The 19,982-nt window shown below is 44.5% G+C and overlaps 1 protein-coding gene across 1 annotated transcript in view; it reads left to right on the top strand.

Annotated features, from left to right (window-relative positions):
• The first annotated feature begins 6,293 nt into the window (after positions 1 to 6,293).
• Positions 6,294 to 19,982, top strand: part of LOC147422026 (flavodoxin family protein / radical SAM domain-containing protein) — a 56,062-nt gene continuing 42,373 nt past the window's right edge. Inside the window, exons 1-2 of the mRNA XM_086502703.1 lie at positions 6,294 to 7,550; positions 7,618 to 7,733. Of these exons, the coding sequence (XP_086358829.1) occupies positions 6,366 to 7,550; positions 7,618 to 7,733 (1,301 nt within the window). The 5' untranslated portion in view covers positions 6,294 to 6,365. The remainder of the gene's footprint in view (positions 7,551 to 7,617; positions 7,734 to 19,982) is intronic.

The following is a 19,982-nucleotide window of genomic DNA, read 5'->3' as shown; positions in this document are numbered from 1 at the left end:
ACTCTAGTCTGTTTCCACCAGATGCAATCACGTACGCGTGCATTTTGAAGGCATGTTGCTCTACGTAAGATGCTGATATGGGCACAAAGGTTCAGGCTGATATTTTTAGTCAGGGGCTGTTGATAAAAAAAGATGTAGGGCTTGGCAATGCCTTGGTCGATATGTATGCTAGATGTGGTGTGCTTGAGAAAGTACAAAAAGTGCTTGAGGAGCTTCTTGCCCGAGATGCCACCTCTTTGAATGCACTGATTGCGAGATGTGCGCAACAAGAGCAGGGCCTAAAAGCTCCTATTGTGCACACCAATTGCAGGATGTGCGCACAATAAGAGCATTGCCAAAAAGTTGTAGGTTGTTTTCACCTATGCTTGCACCTTGAAGAATTTCACATGGGAATCAGAATTAACAATGAGATTTCTAGTCAGGGCTTGTTGGGGGTACAATCTGTAAAGAAAGAGGATGCAAGAGAGCTACACAAGACAAGCACAAAGCACACAGAGATGGAAAGCTTCTTCTTCTTCGTACAGAAAAGAGAGTACAAAATGACTAAGTGCTAAAACTGAAAAGTAGCACATATGTACATGCGGTCACTAAGTGTGAACTCGCTAGAAGCGTACTAGGCTAGCACTATAATTGTAGTCCAGCTGTAGAATCACTGGCATAGATCCTCCGTGTCGGTCACCTAATGCGCTAGTGAGTAAATGCCGTAAGCGGCCAAGACCCGTAGTGGATGCCGGCTCAAGATGTAGAGCTCGACATCTCAACACTCCCCCTCGAGCTCTGCATGTCGCAGAGTCCAAGCATAGTCCGGAAACGTCGAAGCTTCTCAGCTCCGAGGGCCTTGGTAAAGATATCCGCTATCTGCTCCTCTGTGCTGACGTAGACCAAGTCGATGTCGCCCGCCAACACTCGCTCTCGAATGTAGTGGTAATGGACCTCTATGTGCTTGGTCCTGGCATGGAACAATGGGTTCCTAGCCAACTACATGCTGCTGAGGTTGTCACGATGGAGGACAATCTGCTGGTCCACCTGCACTCCCAAGTCCTCAAGTAATGTGCGTAGCCAAGCTACCTCGCATGCTGCAACTACTGCACCTCTGTACTCGGCCTCTGTGCTCGATAAAGCAACCGTAGGCTGCTTTTTGTTGCTCCAAGTAACAACAACACTCCCAAAAGAGAACATGAATCCACTCGTAGATCTCCTATCAACAATGCTACCTGCCCAATCTGCATCTGTATACCCATACAATGCTAATGGCACATCTGTTGCATAGAACAATGCGTAGTCAAGAGTCCCTTGCACATACCGAAGTGTGCGTCGTACTCCATCCAAATGTGGCTTCTTCGGAAGCTGCATGAACTGACTCTCCAAGCCTACTGTGTAGCTCAAGTTTGGCCTCGTGATAGTCAAGTAGATTAGACTACCCACAATCCTCCTGTACATCTTGACATCCTCAACAACATCACCCTTCTCTGCACTCAACTTTGCATTCACATCCAAGGAAATAGAAATTGGCTTACAATCAGCCATACCATACTTTGACAACATGTCCAAGCATACTGTCTCTGTGTAGCCATACACCCTATGGAGTCCTGATCACCTCAATGCCAAGAAAGTAGCGCAACTCGCCCAAATCTTTCATTTCAAACTCCTGTTTGAGAAGACCCTTCACATGGTCAATCTCCATAGCATTGTCACCCACAATAATAAGGTCATCTACATATATGGTAATGACCACAATCCCCACATCACTCTCACGTACATAGAGTGAATGATCAGCATGAGCTCTCTTAAACCCAATACTGACAAGATACTTGGCAATCCTGTCATACCATGCTCTAGAGCCCTGCTTCAAACCATACAAAGCTTTGAGAAGTCTACATACATAATCTGGGTAACCTGGATCGACATAACCAGGTGGCTAATCCATATACACTTCCTCTTGCAACTCACCATTCAAGAAGGCATTCTTTACATCCATTTGATAGATAATCCATCCTCTAGATGCAGCCACTGCTATGACAGTTCTCACAGTCGTCATCTTTGCCACTGGAGCAAAGGTCTCCTCATAGTCTATGCCATACGTCTGTGCATAACCCTTTGCGACTAGCCTTACCTTGTGACACTCAATGTTACCATCAGCCTTATGCTTGGTTTTATACACCCATTTACAGCCAATAGCTTTCTTGCCACTTGGCAATGGCACCAACTCCCATGTGTTGTTTGCTTCCAATGCAGCCATCTCTTCATTCATTGCATCATCCCAATGCACATTTCCAATAGCATCCTCAAAACATGTGGGCTCCACATCCTGTATCACCTTAGCCATGTAGGCTTGGTGATGCGCTAGATACCCATCATAAGTCAATTTCTGAACTGGATTTTTGACTCTGTTAGATCTGCGCAGTCCTGGGTCACTCTTTTGCCCTGTAGCATCTTCTTGTACTTTCCTTACACTAGGTGTCCTGACAGCCGGAATTCCAAATTCCTCATCAAGACTTTGTTCAGAACCATCTGAATCCATGTCTACATGTGAAAAACCTGATGATGCATCAGCCATAAGGGGAGGTTCATCAACCTTTTCCTTTCCTTTTCGTGATACGTTCCATGTACCTGCTGGTGGAGTAACCTGCATACGTAGTCTACCATTCCATGGCTTCTCAACAGAGCCACAAGAAGAGGACTCTTGTGGTCCACTCAAAACCTGTGACTGTGGCCTCACATTTTGTACAACCACATCATCTTTTACATTAGCCCCAATAGTGCCATGTGCATTACTGTACCAGCTGCTCATCTCATCAAAGACTACATCTCTGCTCACTCGTAATTCTCGTGTAGTAGGATTGTAGCACCTGTACCCCTTTTGTTCAAGGGAATATCCCACAAGAATACATTTCTTTGCTTTAGGATCCAATTTCCTACGCAACTCATCTGGTACATGCACGTAAGCTATGCAGCCAAACACTTTCAAGTGTGCCAAATCAGGCTTTGTACCTGTAAACTTTTCCTCAGGTGTTACATCATGCACCACAGCTGTAGGTGTCCTGTTCATAATGTACACAACTGTATTTACAGCTTCAGCCCAGAAATGATGAGGCATGTTCTTCTCATTCATCAATGCACGTGCAACCTCTGCAATGTGCCTGTTTTTCCTTTCTGCGACTCCATTCTGCTGTGGAGTATATCTGCATGTAAACTGCCTGCGTATACCATGCATTCGCAGAAAATCGGAAAAATCATTGGAGAAGTACTCTCCCCCTCCATCTGACCTCAATGTCTTGATTTGCATATCTGTCTCCTTCTCAATCATGACTTTGAAGTCTTGAAAGTGACCAAACACTTCACTTTTGTTACGCATGAAGTAGACCCATACTTTCCTTGTATGGTCATCAATGAAAGAGACATAATACCTGCAACCGTGTATACTTGCAGTATCGGTTGGACCCCAAACATTTGTGAGCACCGCTTTTTACATACATTGCGCTCATGTGGAAATGAGCCCATTTGACTGTTTTCCAAACTGGCATGGTGCACACACTTTATGCATACCATCAACCTTGAATTTGGGCAAACCTTTTACAATCTGTTTTGATTGCATGCTGCACAATCTCTGCTCATTGACATGGCCAATGCGTTTGTGCCAAATGTCAACATCAACCACAACACCTGTGCCCTGTGCAAATAATGCAGCTTTTACCTCAGGCATGTCTACATTCAGCGTAAACATTCTGCCCACACATTTGCCCTCTGTGATCAGCTTACAACCATTATGGAAATCTTCTACATAACAGCCATTGGGATTGAAGCGAACCTGCAAACCCTGCTCAACCATTTGTCCAACAAAAACAAGATTCTTTGTAATGTTTGGGACATGAAGTACATCTGCTAAGTACTTTGATTTCCCACTCTTCGTATTTAGAGGTATGTCCCCTACATGAGCAATGGGGTGAGCTGTGTTATCTCCTGTCTGCACATAGCCTGACACATCTGGTTTGCGCATATCTCTAAACCACTCTCCACGAGACGTCATGTGATTAGAGGCATCTGAATCCACATATCAAACATCATCTTGGGTGGAATTCTCTGCAGTCATCGTATTCATTACATGCTGCATAACAAACATGCGCTCGTTTTTGTTGTCATTTGCATCTCTGCTAGTAGATGCATAGTTGCCCTGTTCTCTCTTTCCACTTGTTTTTCCCTTTGGACAGTCACGTGACATGTGACCTCTTTCACCACAAGTCCAACATTCTCTGCTATCTACAGTATATTGCTGCCTGCTTGATCCTGCACCATGACCTCTTTGACTCCCCCTGCCTTGAGAATGGTTTCCCCTGCCACCTGTATTGTTTTGATTTGATTCACTTTCTTGAAATTGGCCCCTGCAACCCCTTGGGCCTCGACCACGACCTCTACCTCTACCTCTGTTGGAGTTAGAATAGAAGGTATGTTCAGAATTATTTCTGCCATGAGAAGAAGATGTGTCAAGGTTATTCTCCTCAAGAATAAGCATAGAAATCAAATCTTGGAACACGGGGATGTCGTCTCTTGTATTATGGAAGACCTGAAATATACATACTCATCTCCTAAACCATCCAAGCATGCACAGACAATGTCATCGTCTTCCACTGAAACTTTAATAGATCCAAGAGTTTCAATGATACTCTTGATCTTCAAAGCATAATCATTGATGGAGAGGTTGTTCCTCTTAATCTGATCTAGCTCCGACTTTAGTTGAAGCTTCTTGGCCTTGGTGTTCACCTCGAACACTCTGCCTAAGTTTTTCCATGCAATGGCGGGGGTTTCAGCATCCTGTAGATAGCCCATCATGCCATCTGTGATGCTCATAGAAAGCCAATACATCACTTTGCTTTGGCCTTGTTGCCAGTCCCTCAAAGCTTTTCTTTGTTCTGCTGTAGCATTTGCCTCGAGAATCTCTGGTTCCTTTTCATTGTCTCCTTCTACATAGTCCCAATAACCTTTTCCTTTTAGGAAATTTGTTATTCTGAACTTCCATGCAGGGTAGTTTTTTTTCTCAAGCTTCTCAGTAACAATCTGACTGAAACCGTCAGACATCTTGAAGCACTAAGACAAAATAGCTGCAATCTGCAAAAACCTGCAAATCTACTGAACCTGCAATCGTGGTACCTGTAATGCTTTCTACACTCAACGAGTGTCCACGATCAAGCGTACATACAACCACTGTACTTGTACAATAAATCTTTGTGTACAGCACTTTGGAGACCTGTTCAGAAACTTGTACGAAAAACCCCTAAATTTTTTTCGCTGCACGGTGCACCTTTGGCATCTGGTCGTGGATTGTGAACAAAGGGATTGTGATGCTCTTGCTCTCTTAGCCTCTCTTGCCTGCACCAGGCTCTAATACCATGTAAAGAAAGAGGATGCAAGAGAGCTACACAAAACAAGCACAAAGCACACAGAGATGGAAAGCTTCTTTTTCTTCGTACAAAAAAGAGAGTACAAAATGACTAAGTGCTAAAACTGAAAAGTAACACATATGTACATGCGGTCACTAAGTGTGAACTCGCTAGAAGCGTACTACGCTGGCACTATAAGTGTAGTCCAGTTGTAGAATCACTGGCATAGATCCTCCGTGTCGGTCGCCTAACGCGCTAGTGAGTAAATGCCGTAAGCGACCAAGACCCGTAGTGGATGCCAGTTCAAGATGTAGAGCTCGACATCTCAACACAATCTCATGCTTGGTAGTGTTCGATCAATTTGTATACGAAATGTGATGTCCTCACAAGAGCACAAAACCTTCTTGAAGCGCATCCTCCCTTGGATGTCGTCTTTTGCAATGGGTTAACTGCAGGAGACGTCCAACGTCATTGATGCAAGGAAGTGCATTGGTGATAGACATTCAATCACGTAGTGAGTAAGGATTATCATTTTTTGATTTTTGACACTAAGAACGCAGTTAATGAACACACTGAAAATTGCACGCTGTCGTGGGAATGACACGTTCTTTCCTATTATAAAAATTGGAGAGAATTGTGCAAACTCCCCCATGCAAAGAGACTTGCATGTTTTCTTTCTTTTTGAAATATAAAAATGGAACAACAAATATTAACATTGACTCTTGTACGATCATGAACATTGAGCTTGAAAAACTCTAACACTTCTTGTGATTTTTGGCGAAGTACCTCTAAAAAACATTATGATCCTTATTCAATTTATGCGGAGATACACCTGTGAACCACGACGATTGGTATCCCAAACACTTTTAGGTAAAACAAACTAACACGCTTTCATGAAAAATCTCTCGCCCCCCTTCTCTCTCTCTCACTCAATTCTCAATTCAATGCGAACGCAGCTCGTTTTTAATTGGGACTCAAAAGTCCAACAGCATGGAACGCCCCCGCGCTCAGCTTGCTCTGCAGGGCGCCTCAATCGCCTTCCTCTCACTTGCACTCTGGCTCTTTTACAGAACCCGACGCAGACACCTGCTGGAGGCCGCCGCGCGGCGAGAATGGGACCTTTTGAACTGGCAGCAGGAGATGGAAGGTTTGAAGGAGGCCGGCTTGGATGGGGACGACGACGAAGAAGGGGACGACGCAGATTTTGGTGAAGATGAAGGATACAGAGTCTCTGCTTCAGCTTCTCATCATTGCAGCAAGAGCACACACAGGGATAGGGGCTGTAATGGTAACTGCAACCCAAATTCTTGTAGCGAAAGAGTAAGCCTTATTAAGCAGGCACGCCATGTTTCAACCATTACCCGGACACAAGAAACAGAAACTAAAACTCTTGAGGAGGCAGAAGTTGGCAAAGTTATTTATGCTTCTCAAACAGGGCATGCAAAAGCCCTAGCTGAACAGCTTGTTCAATATCTCTTGAAAAAGAATATGTCTGTCCAGCTTGTCGATCCTTCTAATTACGAACCTGAAGACCTTGCAAAAGAAAAGCTTGTGATTTTTATTGCATCCACATGGGACAACGGTGCGGTTCCACTTCACGCGTCGTTCTTTGGAAGGTGGTTGGAAGAAAGTGCAGCTGATTTTCGAGTTGGTGCACAACTCCTTATTGGATGCAAGTATGCAGTTTTTGGGGTTGGCAGCAAGGCATATGGCTCTTCTTATAATCTAGTTGCAAGGTTGTGGGATCAATATATGGAGGAGCTTGGCGCATCTAAAATACTTGATAGAGGTGAAGGCGATGAAGATGAAGGTTACGTAGAGCACAGGTTCAAAGTGTGGAAAGAACAACTTGTGGACAAGTTGAAGTCTTCAACCATGTTAGAGACACAAGGGGTTTCATTGAAAAAAGAAGAGGAGAACCATTCAGATGCTTCTGATGAATTCTTCACAGATGATGATTCTGAGGAGGTTACCAAGGAAGATACGAGAGAAGCTGTTGTTGATGTAGAAGATGTTGTTGGTAAGCTCACTCCTTCGCAGAACGGTAGTGCAAAAGGTGGCAAGGGCCAAGTTTTCAAGAGGAGGAATTTCAATAGGGAAAGTATCGACCACGCAGATGATTCTCAGTTAAAGGAAATGGTCACTCCTACCATTCGCTCAAATTTGGAGAAGCAGGTATTTTAGCGCTAGTGTATTTGAGCAAGTGAGGTCATGTGTATATTCTGAAAGGCATCCTTTGCAGGGCTATAAAATAATAGGTACTCATAGTGGTGTGAAACTTTGTCGATGGACAAAGTCACAACTGCGAGGACGAGGTGGTTGCTATAAACATTCTTTTTATGGCATAGAAAGCCATAGGTATATTTTTGAAACCTTGACTATCAATTTTTAACTAGCAAGAACTATTATAAAATGTTGTGCATTGGTCCAGACGTATTGAGACCAAAAGTTAATGATGTCTTGTGTTAGAGTTTAGATTCCTGTCCGAGGGTGGCTCTAGTATCTTCCAAGAGTAGATTAGGGAGTGGGGGTTGTTTTTTGGCAGTGCCTGGATCTATCTGAGGTAGACTTTTCTCAGTGGTTCTCTCACGGTGTTTCCCACATGGTAGGCCGGCATGAGGCGAGACCCTTGTTCTTAGGGTTTCTCAGGGAGTCTTCAGTGTTTTCACTTGTGCTACTATATGTTGGTCATCAGTGAGCTAAGCTTCTAGCTTTTGAGCTACATCTTTCTCTCTAGCGTTCTCTGTCTAGAGGTTGTAGCGTTCTCTCTCTAGATGTTGTAGCGTTTTCTCTCTTCTCTCTCTAGCGTTTTCAGCCACCATTGCTCTCTCTCTCTCTCTCTCTCTCTCTCTCTCTGTGTCACCAGCTAGTGGCAATTCCATTTTTGTTTATTTTCTCTTTCTTTGGGGAATTTCGTTTGTTTTACCTTTTGGAAACACCCCTCTGGAAATCTAACTGCCCTGCATTGCATAGCCAGTGTGGAACTATTCAGAGAGAGTCTAGGCCTGAGGGCTAAAGAGCACTAAGGTTGGACAAGGACTATGGTTAGCCAAAGTGGGGTCATCGGCCAGCCAAAGCAGAATCCTTTGCTACATAGGCTACATTTTAGTTCTGGGTGTGGCTGTAGTGTACAAAGAGGGTCAGATGACCTAGAAGAATGTAATGACAGAAACTCCTAAATTTTAGGGACTGCTATTTTTGGACGGCAAAATGTCTTCGCGTCATTACGTGCAGTTTGACATGGGGATCATTTTGTTACTCTGTGGCCAAGTCAACAGAGGCTGCAGGTGAGATATTTTTAGACCCGAGGGTCTAAAGCGGGAAAATGCACAAATGAGTGACACTAGGCACTCTGAAGCCAGTTTACTACTTAAAGAGAAGACAAAAACGTGATTTTTAAGCTGTGAGCTCGTTTTTGAGTGCTGTCACAGGTGGGAGAGCTTCAATGGAGTGCTGGCTTACCTTCTATGTAGAGTGAGGTACAGGATGTCATGACCTGCACACCTCTCACTGCTCTCTCTCTCTTCCCTATTCTTTATGGTTATGCCCCTCTAGTGGGCTTTTCATTTGACCAATGTACAGTTATGTGGGTTCATGCGTGATTGCCGAGGCAAGAGCCTCTTGCACAGGTACTGGATTAGCTAGCGGCTAATCCCCCGCAGGTACAGGTGATTCAGAGAGGTTTCACGTGCAAAATCTCGTCCGATTCAAAGGGCAAGTAGCCCTACAGGTGCGGGAGCTTGAGGACTTGCTACGGATGCGGCCGGCACGCGAAACGGAGCCCGAAACAGTAAATTACAGCCTGCTTTGTATTTTTGCAGGTTTAGGGTTTTGGCCCTAAAGGAACCCTAATACCCCCAGGAGGTTCGGGGACGCGAGGGGACCGCTGTACAGGTGATCTGGCGCATTTTCAGGGCAGAAAACAGAGAATTCAGTGTATTGCAGATTCTTGCCAGGTTTTGTAGAGTGTCCGTATGCGTCGGGAAAATCATCTAATGCGTGGGGATACTGACTGTGAAGGGTCCTAGTACAGTTATGCTACCGAAATCGGGCTAGAACAGAAGAAATTCAGCCCAGATTGTGCGGGGCAGCTTGTAGGGAACCACAACTTTTATTCCCTCTTTTAAAGAATAAAGAAATACTGAAAGGGGCGCCTATTTAGGGGCCAATCTGGTGTCTGACTCGCATACAGATGCATTCTAGCATCTGTATCCCATTCCCCTCTCTTGTGTCATTATAGCACAGGTAGAATAGACGACTAATAATGGTTGAAAGCTAAATCAAGGTTTGAAGTAAAGTCTACCGTCCTTTTTGAAGTTAACAGGCCGGTTACACACTCTCTCTCTCTCTCTCTCTCTCTCTCTCTCAAACTTTGTGCTAGCAATCTCAGCGCTCCCCGTTCCCTCCGTGTTGACAGCCTACTTGCAGGTTTCCACTGGCAGATTGCTTCTCGTGTACGTTCTGTTGGCGATACGCTATAGGAGGTCGTTTCCGAGGAGATCTGTTGTGATAGATCCAAGATCCAATGGCTGCCATGTCTCGAGAGGAGGTTCGCTCGCGGTTGTAGATGAGATTATTACCCGATTCACCCTTTTCGGCTACACCTTTAATGTGGTATTAGAGCCACGATGTGCTCTTGATTTGGATTGGTGATTTGTGCGAGTTTTTGGTGGTGATTTTTTGTGACTAAAAGAGACGGTTTGTTGTTTTTTCCTGTGTTTTTCACTCATTTGGGATTGATATCTCCTGTAATGGGTATATTCAAAGGATTCCCTTCATCTACCTCGACCTAGCCTTGTCACATGCCCAAGTTCTCTCACATGATAGAGAGGGTGATGATTCTGACATGAACTCGATCCAAGATTAAGAAGTATAACATGAGGTAGCACCGACGGAGGTGAATCACCCGTCAATGAGGAGTGGGGAGATTGGTCTCAATTTTACTCCAAAGTAAGTGATCAACCAATCAAGATACCTACCCTAGCCAATTGGATGGCGACACAACTGTCATTTAGAAGGTGACCACGATGGCCGTCTTTGACTCTTACGAGCTTGGAGGCTTTGTTTCAAGCAACTTTCAACGACTGAAGGATCCTTCAGGAGCGAAGTTATGGAAGTGTGTCAATGCTCGAATCCGGATTCCGATCTTTCATAATTTTCAATAGTACACCATTTGTCATCATTAGTCACATCCTATTGATGAAGAACGTAAAGTTGATTTGGGATCGGCTTTCTTTTCTATATTTTTTCCAATGAAGCGGATAGCCTTAGAGGTGTAGTTGAGGACCCTAGATGTAAAGCACTCATCCATGAGGGATCACATCAACCAGATGTAGGAGCTTCAATAGGAGATACTTCATATGGGAAAGCTTAGTTTAGAGGACATGGCCATCCAGCTTTTGGCCCAGTTATCTCCTCGGTATACCAATTTCTAGTCTTTGCTGATTACCAGAGGCCTACTTCTTGGGACGAGATTGTTCCAATGGTGTATGTCACAAAATGGTGACGTGGCAGCAGACCCCGAACAAGCGCCGACGACAGGCTGACGTGGCAGGTTGTACGGAATGCTATACGAGAGTTCTGGATTTTCCGCCGCAAAATGCGGTGACAGTGCTGACGTGGCTTGCTGTACGGATTCCCTGCTTTTGCGTTGGCTGAAGTCTACGTTGGTTGAATTAGCAACTTTTGGGATAAATTGCTTTATTTTAAAAAGCTTTTAAGCTTTTGATTTTGGGCATCCCTTGTAACCAATAAATAAGTGGACAGGGCCTCACTTCTTAGAGCATCTGGACACAGAGTTTGAGAGTGAGCACCTACCCACTCTCTTGTACTTTGAACACAGATTAATACAAAAAGAAATACCGAAAGGGGCGCCAGTCTTTGGGGCCAATATCTCTAGGCACGGAACTACATCGGGCCATGTCGACTCAAGTGTAAATTGTGAACTATTTTGAAGTGAATCTGTACTGTGTCGCGGTAGAATCTTGACTTGGGGTGTCCAAGTTTGTTACAATGTCGGATCAAGAGGAGCGGAATACGGCTCCGAAGCCTTGTGTCAAGATCTCCATTAGGACGAAAGGAGAAGCCAACGCCTTGACAAAAAGAGCCAAAAGGAGAAGTCAACTCCTTAACAAAAGAGCCGAAAAGAGAAGCCAACTCCTTAACAAAAAAAGAGCAAATTGATTGTCCCTCGGAATGTCCCTCAGAAATTTTTGAGCTAACTTGAGTTGTTTTGCAGATATGCTGTAATCGCGGACGATTACTTTCTTCCAAGAAGGGGGGATGTCACAAATTGCTGACGTGTCAAGCCACTGAAGAACGGAGCCAACTTACAAATCCTGGCCGAGGGGCCTAAACCCTAGAAGCAGCAGAAGAAGTTGTTGAAGTTCTCACCATCTTACAGATCCTCGTCGAGTGGGTCTATTTTTTAAGAAGTTCCCGCCAATTTATGAGACCCCGTCCAATGGGGCCCAAGTGACCTATAGAGAATAAATAAAGCAGGACCCACACAAACACAGGACTTGCGTATTTAGTTGATGACGTGGCAGCAGGCTGTATGGACGCCCGGATTTTGTGCTCACTTGTTGACGTGGCAGCTTGTACGGATTTCCACGTTTCACGCTAACTGTGTTGACGTGGCAACATGTACGAATTTCCGTGATCTACATTTGCAGCTTTTGGGCCAGTTGCTTTTGAGTTTCAAGCTTTTTATGTAAACTGCTTTTCAAGGCCAAGGGCCTTTAAATAAGTGCAGAGGGCTCAGTCTCTGGCACGCTTCAGTGAAAAGGTGCAGAGCGTGAGTATTGGCATTGTACTGAGTTCAAGTAATATAAAGAAATACTGAAAGGGGCGCCAAGGTTTGGGGCCAATATTGTCTGGGGTGGAAGTCCGCCACTCCGTGTCACGTGTGCCCTCGCTCTTTCCGTTCAATTGTTATTGAAGTGCTTAAAGTCGTTCAGTCTGCTCTTTTTTGTTGGCACGTGGTGCTCGTTTTGTGACAGTGGTATCAGAGCTTCAGGCGTGTGCTTTTCTGAAAGCACGCCAGTCTCATCAAAGAGCAGACAGAGCAAGCCGGCGCTTTCAAAGTCTATTGAAATTTTATATGAAAGGATCTTCGTGTCTCGACCCCGGACTTATTAGCCACTCCCACCCTTACTTCATCACGCATCGGGCACGCTCCCGTCTTCACCGTTCATGTCTTACAAGGCATAAGCCATAAAGATCACTTGAAAGAGAAGGATCCAAGATTTGTTTCGAGCTGCTGTTTTTCTCAGACGTAGTGCCTTGCAGTGGTGGAAGTCTATAGCTACCAAGCCGCACGCTCCAAGGACTTAGCAAGCTTTCAAGAATTTTTTTTGCCCGAAGTTTTATGATTTCTGACATCTTCCTTCGGAGTCCAACTTTTGGAAGAGTGGGGTATCTTGAAATGCTTTCCATAGAAACCCTAGCAGATTATAACTTGAAATTTCTCGACATCTCTCAGTAGGTGTCTCTTCTCGAGATGATAACCTTGGAGGTCTGATGTCATTGCTATGTCTTGGGACTACCATTGCCGCCAAAGGAAGACTGTTTATCCAAGAGATGATGGACCATGTTGCGGTCGGCTACGACCTTATGGAAGGAACCTAATCCTAATTTTACCCTAATTTTGGTGCAAGTTTCAGGATGGAAAGTCAATCGACTTTTCGAGCTCGGCTGATGTCGAGATTGCTTTTTAAGTTTGAATTTTTGTCTAAGAACTTGTTTGGTGATCCTGTTTGAAATTTGTTTGAAATGGATGGTATCAGTTTTGAACTTGTCTTGGTGCCGATTTGAATAGTTTGACTCTGGTTTTAAATACTGGTGGCAATGCTTGGCGCTTTTACTCCCAGGTGGAGTACTGGGAAATGATGTTTGAGAATGCTTGCACATACTCATGGCCTGGACCCCTGTGGTTATTTGCGGGGCGAGTATTAAATACTTGAAAAATATTGTTGTTGTTACTCTCGGCCCGGACCTGGATGGTTATGTGGGAGGAGATTAAGAAGTCTGAGCAATGGTTACTCTTAGCACCTCCAAACGACGCAGGCTGTAGTCTGGGGGGCGTTTGGTTGTAAAAGGCCTCTTTATTTCCCAGCCCAGACCTTTTTAGGTTATGCGGAAGGGGTGATGAGGGAGTCGTTGAATATCTCCCGGCCCGGACCTTGTTAGGTTATGTAGGAGCAGTGTTCATTGGCGACTTGATGTTTCTATGTCTTGTAACATGCACATGTGAGCATTTGTGTTACATTGTGATGTGCCAACCACTGAATACTCCTTATGGATGAGATTTTTCTTCGAAGTCAATGACCTAGGAGATCAAGAGCTCCATCAGGACGAAAGGAGAAGCCAACTCCTTGACAAAAAGAGCTGAAAGGAGAAATCAACTCCTTAACAAAAGAGCTGAAAGGAGAAGCCAACTCCTTAACAAAAAAAGAGCAAACTGATTGTCCCTCGGAAATTTTTGAGCTAACTTGAGTTGTTTTGCAGATATACTATAATCGCGGACGATTACTTTATTTCAAGAAGGGGGGAATGTCACAAATTGTTGCGTGTCAAGCCATTGAAGAACGGAGCCAACTTGTAGATCCCGGCCGAGGGGCTTAAACCCTAGAAGCAACAGAAGAAGTTGAAGTTCTGACCATCTTATAGATCCTCGTCGAGTGGGATTATTTTTAAAGAAGTTCTCGCCAATTTATGGGACCCCATCCGATGGTGCCCAAGTGATCTAAAGACAATAAATAAAGCAGGACCCACACACACACAGAAGGACTTGTGTATTCAGATGATGACGTGGCAACAGGCTGTACGGACGCCCGGATTTTGCGCTCACTTGTTGACGTAGCAGCTTGTACGGATTTCCGCGTTTCACGCTGACTATGCTGATGTGGCAGCTTGTACGGATTTCCGTGAGTTACGTTGGCAGATTTTTAGCGCCAGCTTTTGGGTCAGTTGCTTTTGAGTTTCAAGCTTTTCATGTAAACTGCTTTTCAAGGCCAAGGGCCTTTAAATAATTGCAGAGGGCTCAGTCTCTGGCACACTTAAGTGAAAAGGTGCAGAGCGCGAGTACCGGCATTGTGGAGAGTTCAAGCAATATAAAGAAATATTGAAAGGGGCGCCAAGGTTTGGGACCAATGCTCTCTCGGGTGGAATTCCGCCAATCCGTGTCGCGTGTGCCCGGTGCCCGTTTTGTGACATAAGATGCTGCTCTCCGGAATTTGGAATGCTTTGAATAGTGTCCTTTGGAGTACGCAATGTCAAAGTGTTGAATAAAAGCGAGGGCCTTGTGAGTATCCTTAAAACCAAAAAAAGTATTCAAACTTTATTACTTGCCTGCCCTCCTTAAAATCCTTAGGTTTCTTCCTCCTCCTCTCGAGAAAATCATACTGCTTGCCTTTGTAAAAGTGCTTCCTCTTTGTAAACATCAGAATTTGAACTGCGCGAGGAAGAAGAATCCTCGTCTGAACCATCAAAATACTTTTGAGTTCTATGGGATCTACTCTTCTTTGCCTTTTTCTTGCCTCTGTTGTGTTTCTGAATCTTTCTCCTCTTCTTGCTCTTTCTTCCCTCGTCACTAGACTCGGAGGTCGAAGAACTAGGGGAGTTGTCAGAAGAGGATGAGGATGAATTGGAAACATCCTCGAATCTCACTCGTTTCTTTGCCTTCTTGGCGTTCTAAAAGTAGATCTCCGACCCAAGTAGCGTGGATAGTCTGCAGCTCGACTCTGTTTTCCTGGCGACTCCTTGGTCTTCATGAGTCTATTGACTCACCGTTCCGTTGCTTCCTTGAATTCATCCTCAGAGTACACCTTTTGAGCAGGAGTCTTGGGTGTCGTCAACTTCTTCAAAGCTGACTTTAAAGGTGATCTTATGGTAGAGCTGTAAGGTGCAGCGGAAGTGAATGTTGAGCTTTGCTCAAAATGAGTGCTCCCGTAACAAACTGTTGACGTGTCGACCTATTGAAGAACGGAGTACCGGTCGAGGGGCCTAAACCCTAAGAAGAACAAGCAACAGAAGAAGTGTCACAGAGTGATGACGTGGTTGCTCGAGTACAGAAAACCCTAACCCTAATTTCTACCAGAAACCCTAACTGTTGAAACCCTAACTCTGAAAACCCTAACCCTAAAACTTGCAAACCCTAATTCTAGAAACCCTAACCCTAAAACTACAACAGCATGGCTGATTTCCGAAAATTGCACTGGCATGATAACGTGGCAGGTTGTACGGATTTTCGTGATTTACGCTGACAGCTTTTGGCATTGCTTTTTGGACCAGAATCTTTTGAGTTTGAAAGTTTTTCATGTAAACTGCTTTTTGGACCAGAAGCTTTTGAGTTTGAAAGTTTTTCATGTAAACTGCTTTTTGGACCAGAAGCTTTTGAGTTTGAAAGCTTTTCATGTAAACTGCTTTTTAGGCCAAGGGCCTTTAAATATGAGGCTAGGGCTCATTCTCTGGCATGCTTCCTGGAGAAGGTGCAGAGTCTGGAGTACCGGCTTGTACTTTGATGATGCAATATAAAGAAATACCGAAAGGGGCGCCAAGGTTTGGGGCCAATACTCTCTGGGGTGGAATTCCGCCACTCCATGTCGCGTGTCGTCTCTCTCTCTCTCTCTCTCTCTGTCAGTTCAGTTGTTATTGAAGTGTTAAAAGTCTGTTCAGTCTGTTCTTTTCTATTGGCACGTGGTGCCCGCCTTGTGACAGTGGTATCAAAGCATCAGTTGTGTGCTTTTCTGAAAGCATACTGGTCCTACAAAAGAGCAGACAGAGCTGTTGGATTTTTATGCGAGGTATCTTAGCCCTCCAACCCGGACTTATTAGCCACTCCCACCCTTACTTCATCGCGCATCGGGCGCGCTCCCTCCCGTCTTCATCGCAGTGTCTTACAGGGCACAAGCCAATTAAGATCACTTGCAAGAGAAGGATCCAGATTTGTTTCGAGTCACTTTTTTTTTCTCAGAAGCAGTGCCATGCAGATGTTGATGTCTACAGCTACCAAGCAGCATACTCCAAGTACTTGGCAAGCTTTCAAGAAAATTTTGGCCCGAAGTTATATGGTTTCTGACATCTTCCTTCGGAGTGCAACTTCTGGCAGAGTGGGGTATCCTGAAATGCTTGCCATGGAAACCCTAGCAGATTATAACTTGAAGTTTCTCGACATCTCCCAGTAGATGTCTCTTCACGATCAGATGACCTTGGAGGTTCTGTGTGATTGCTATCTCTTGGGACTACCATCGCCGCTAAAGAAACGTTTGTCCAAGAGCTGATGGACCATGCTGTGCTCGGCTACGACCTCATGGAAGGAACCTGACCCTAATTTTTATTGCAGATTTCAAGATGGAAAGTCAGTCGACTTTTTGAGCTCGACTGATGTCGAGATTGCTTTTTAAGTTTGAGTTTTGTTTGATCTTGTTTGGTGATCCTGTTTGGAATTTGTTTGAAATGGATGGTATCTGTTTTGAACCTGTTTTGGTGCCGATTTGAACTGGTTGACTCTGGTTTGATATTGGTTTCAATGATTGGTGATTTTACTCCCGGGTGGAGAAGTGAGAAATATTGTTTTGGTATTGTTTGAACCTCGGAACGACGCATGCCGATGCCTGGGGAGCGTTTGGTTGTATGCTTGTAAAATAATTGTTGTTGTGATTCCCGGCCCGGACCTGGATGGTTATGCGGGAGGAGTATTAAGAAGTCTGAGCAATGGTTACTCTCAGCACCTCCAAACGACGTAGGCTGTGGTCTGGGGGGCGTTTGGTTGTAAAAGGCCTCTACATCTCCCGGCCCGGACCTTTTTAGGTTATGCGAGAGGAGTGATGAGGGAGTCGTTGAATATCTCCCGGCCCGGACCTTGTTAGGTTATGCGGGAGGAGTGTTCATCGGCGGCTTTATGTTTCTATGTCTTGTAACATGCATATGTAAGCATTTGTGTTGCATTGTGATGTACCAACTATTGAATATTCCTAATTGGATGAGATTGCCTGGGTATGTAATTTTAGTGCATCAAGACACCCGTGGAAGATCAGTACGGTCTGGGTGTGATGGCTAATTTTACTACGCCGGAATATCAAGAGTTCCGATCTGGAGGAAAGGAGAAGCTAACTCCTTGATCAAAACAGCCAAAAGGAGAAGCTAACTCCTTAATAAAAAGTGCAAATTGATTGTCCCTCAAAATGTCCCTCGGAATGACCCTCGAAAATTTTTGAACTAACTTGAGTTGTTTTGGAGATATGCTCTAATCGCGGACGATTACTCTCTTTCAAGAAGGGGAGATGTAACAAAGTGCTGACGTGTCGACCTACTGAAGAACGGAGCTACCGGCCGAGGGGCCTAAACCCCAAGAAGAACAAGCAATAGAAGAAGTGTCAGAGAGTGATGACGTGGTTGCCCGAGTGCAGAAAACCCTAACCCTAATTTCTGCCAGAAACCCTAACTGTTGAAACCCTAATTCTGAAAACCCTAACCCTAAAACCTGCTAACCCTAATTTTGAAAACCCTAACCCTAAAACTACAACAATGTGGTTGATTTCCGAAAAATGCGTTGGCATGATGACGTGGCAGGTTGTACGGATTTCCGTGTTTTACGTTGGCAGCTTTTGGCATTGCTTTTTGGACCAGAAACTTTTGAGTTTGAAAGTTTTTCATGTAAACTGCTTTTTGGACCAGAAGCTTTTGAGTTTGAAAGTTTTTCATGTAAATTGCTTTTTGGACCAGAAGCTTTTGAGTTTGAAAGCTTTTCATGTAAACTGCTTTTTAGGCCAAGGGCCTTTAAATATGAGGCTAGGGCTCATTCTCTGGCATGCTTCCTGGAGAAGGTGCAGAGTGTGGAGTACCAGCTTGTACTTTGATGATGCAATATAAAGAAATACCGAAAGGGGCGCAAAGGTTTGGGCCAATACTCTCTGGGGTGGAATTCCGCCACTCCTCGTCGCGTGTCGTCTCTCTCTGTGTCAGTTCAGTTGTTATTGAAGTGTTAAAAGTTTGTTCAGTCTGTTCTTTTCTATTGGCACGTGGTGCCCGCCTTGTGACAGCTCCGAATTGTGCTCAAGAGTTCCTTTTACTTCGGAAGGGAGAGCCTTATGTTCCTTTAGTGAGAGAGTGCAATGGACACAAACAAAGTGATGAACACTGTGAATGAAGGTGTTGCGACTGAGAGATAGAGAGAGAAGAATACGACACCAGAATGTTGTCAAAACCCTCCTCCAAGGGCTCCTCTCTCGTTGGCGAGAGAGGTCTATGCTATTGATTGCACAATCTGGTACAAGATGCTGATGCAAGTTGCGAAGCTATGATGCAAGGGGGGTCTAAGTCTGTAGACGACGGTGACGACGAGGGACGAGGATTGAAAATGCTATGTTCCGGGCTGTTCTTTGTCTGCTGAATTTGCTATATCTCCTACCGAATTTATTGCTGTAAAAACATAGAGATGCTGCAGTCCAAAAACGCTGTAGGGCTGGTTGAAAAACGCTGTTATGTTGGGTACAAAAACACTGAATTGTAGCAATGAAAAATGCTGGTTCAAGGCCTGCAAAAACGCTCGATCTGAGGGCTGAAATCGCTGCCTGTTGTCTAGGAAAATGCTAATGGTTCATGCTGAAATTGCCGAGTCTTCAAGGCTGAAAACGCTGTGCTATGGTGCTAAAAAACGCCACGTCTATGGGGTGGTTCTTGCTTGAGAAGTTGCCTGTTGAGCAATGCTCCTGCTGCCTCTTCTGCTATGGAATGCTAGCCTTGGTTTCCTTATATATTATCTTATGGAATTTGCCCTACCCAGTTTCCCAACAAAAGTCACTTAATAAATAAGTGAAAAATGAAAATAGGTCTATGCACTGTAAAAATGCTCTTGATGCATACTGATGTTAATGCTGATGATCATGCTGTGTGCAACCAGAGGATATGCATCTAATCTAAGTGCCTGGGCATGCACGGTCTGCGAACAGACTCACAAAAGTGCCGGAACACTTCCTAAGCTAGACTGATTGGACTGTACTAAACCCTTGTCATGCTGTAGCTTTCCACAGACACATAGGGTTGGATGTGTCACCTGACAAGAGCGCCATTTGGAATGCATCTCGTCAAGCATGCGCTTGTTCAAAAATTTTGCGTATTGAGGATAGCCCTCGAAGAGATAAAAATCTATCAAGTTTTTAGCCAAGACAAAGCATTACCTTAGGAATCCGATTGGGTGCGTCAACAACTCGATTGTTGGATCTTTTCTTGTAGCAAATCTCAAAGTCAATGGAAAACTTCGGTTGCATTGTCAGGGGTAGTTGGGGCATGAGGACTTTTACATAATGCCTTTGCAAGGTTGTGATGTTCTCTTGGGAATGCCCTGGTACCACAAGAACAACGCCGTGGTCGATTATCGGCCGAGGAAAGTGACATTGACTACAGAGAAGGGCAGAATCATTGTACTTGACATTAAACTGAAGGGCAAGTCTGTCCCTATTGTATCGGCTTCGGCAATTTCTAAATTAATGAAATCCAGTCTGTTTGTTTACTCGATCTTTATGAAAGAATTGAGTGATGAGGATAGTACAAATATGTCTAAACTTGATAAAGAACGCCAAGATTTTCTCCACTCACGCCGATTGC

The sequence above is a fragment of the Adiantum capillus-veneris genome, chromosome 27, assembly GCF_014529385.1.
Source record: "Adiantum capillus-veneris isolate H3 chromosome 27, ASM1452938v2, whole genome shotgun sequence".
Taxonomy (NCBI): domain Eukaryota; kingdom Viridiplantae; phylum Streptophyta; class Polypodiopsida; order Polypodiales; family Pteridaceae; genus Adiantum; species Adiantum capillus-veneris.
Note: the sequence above shows the minus strand (reverse complement) of the source record. Positions and strands in the feature narration are given on the sequence as shown.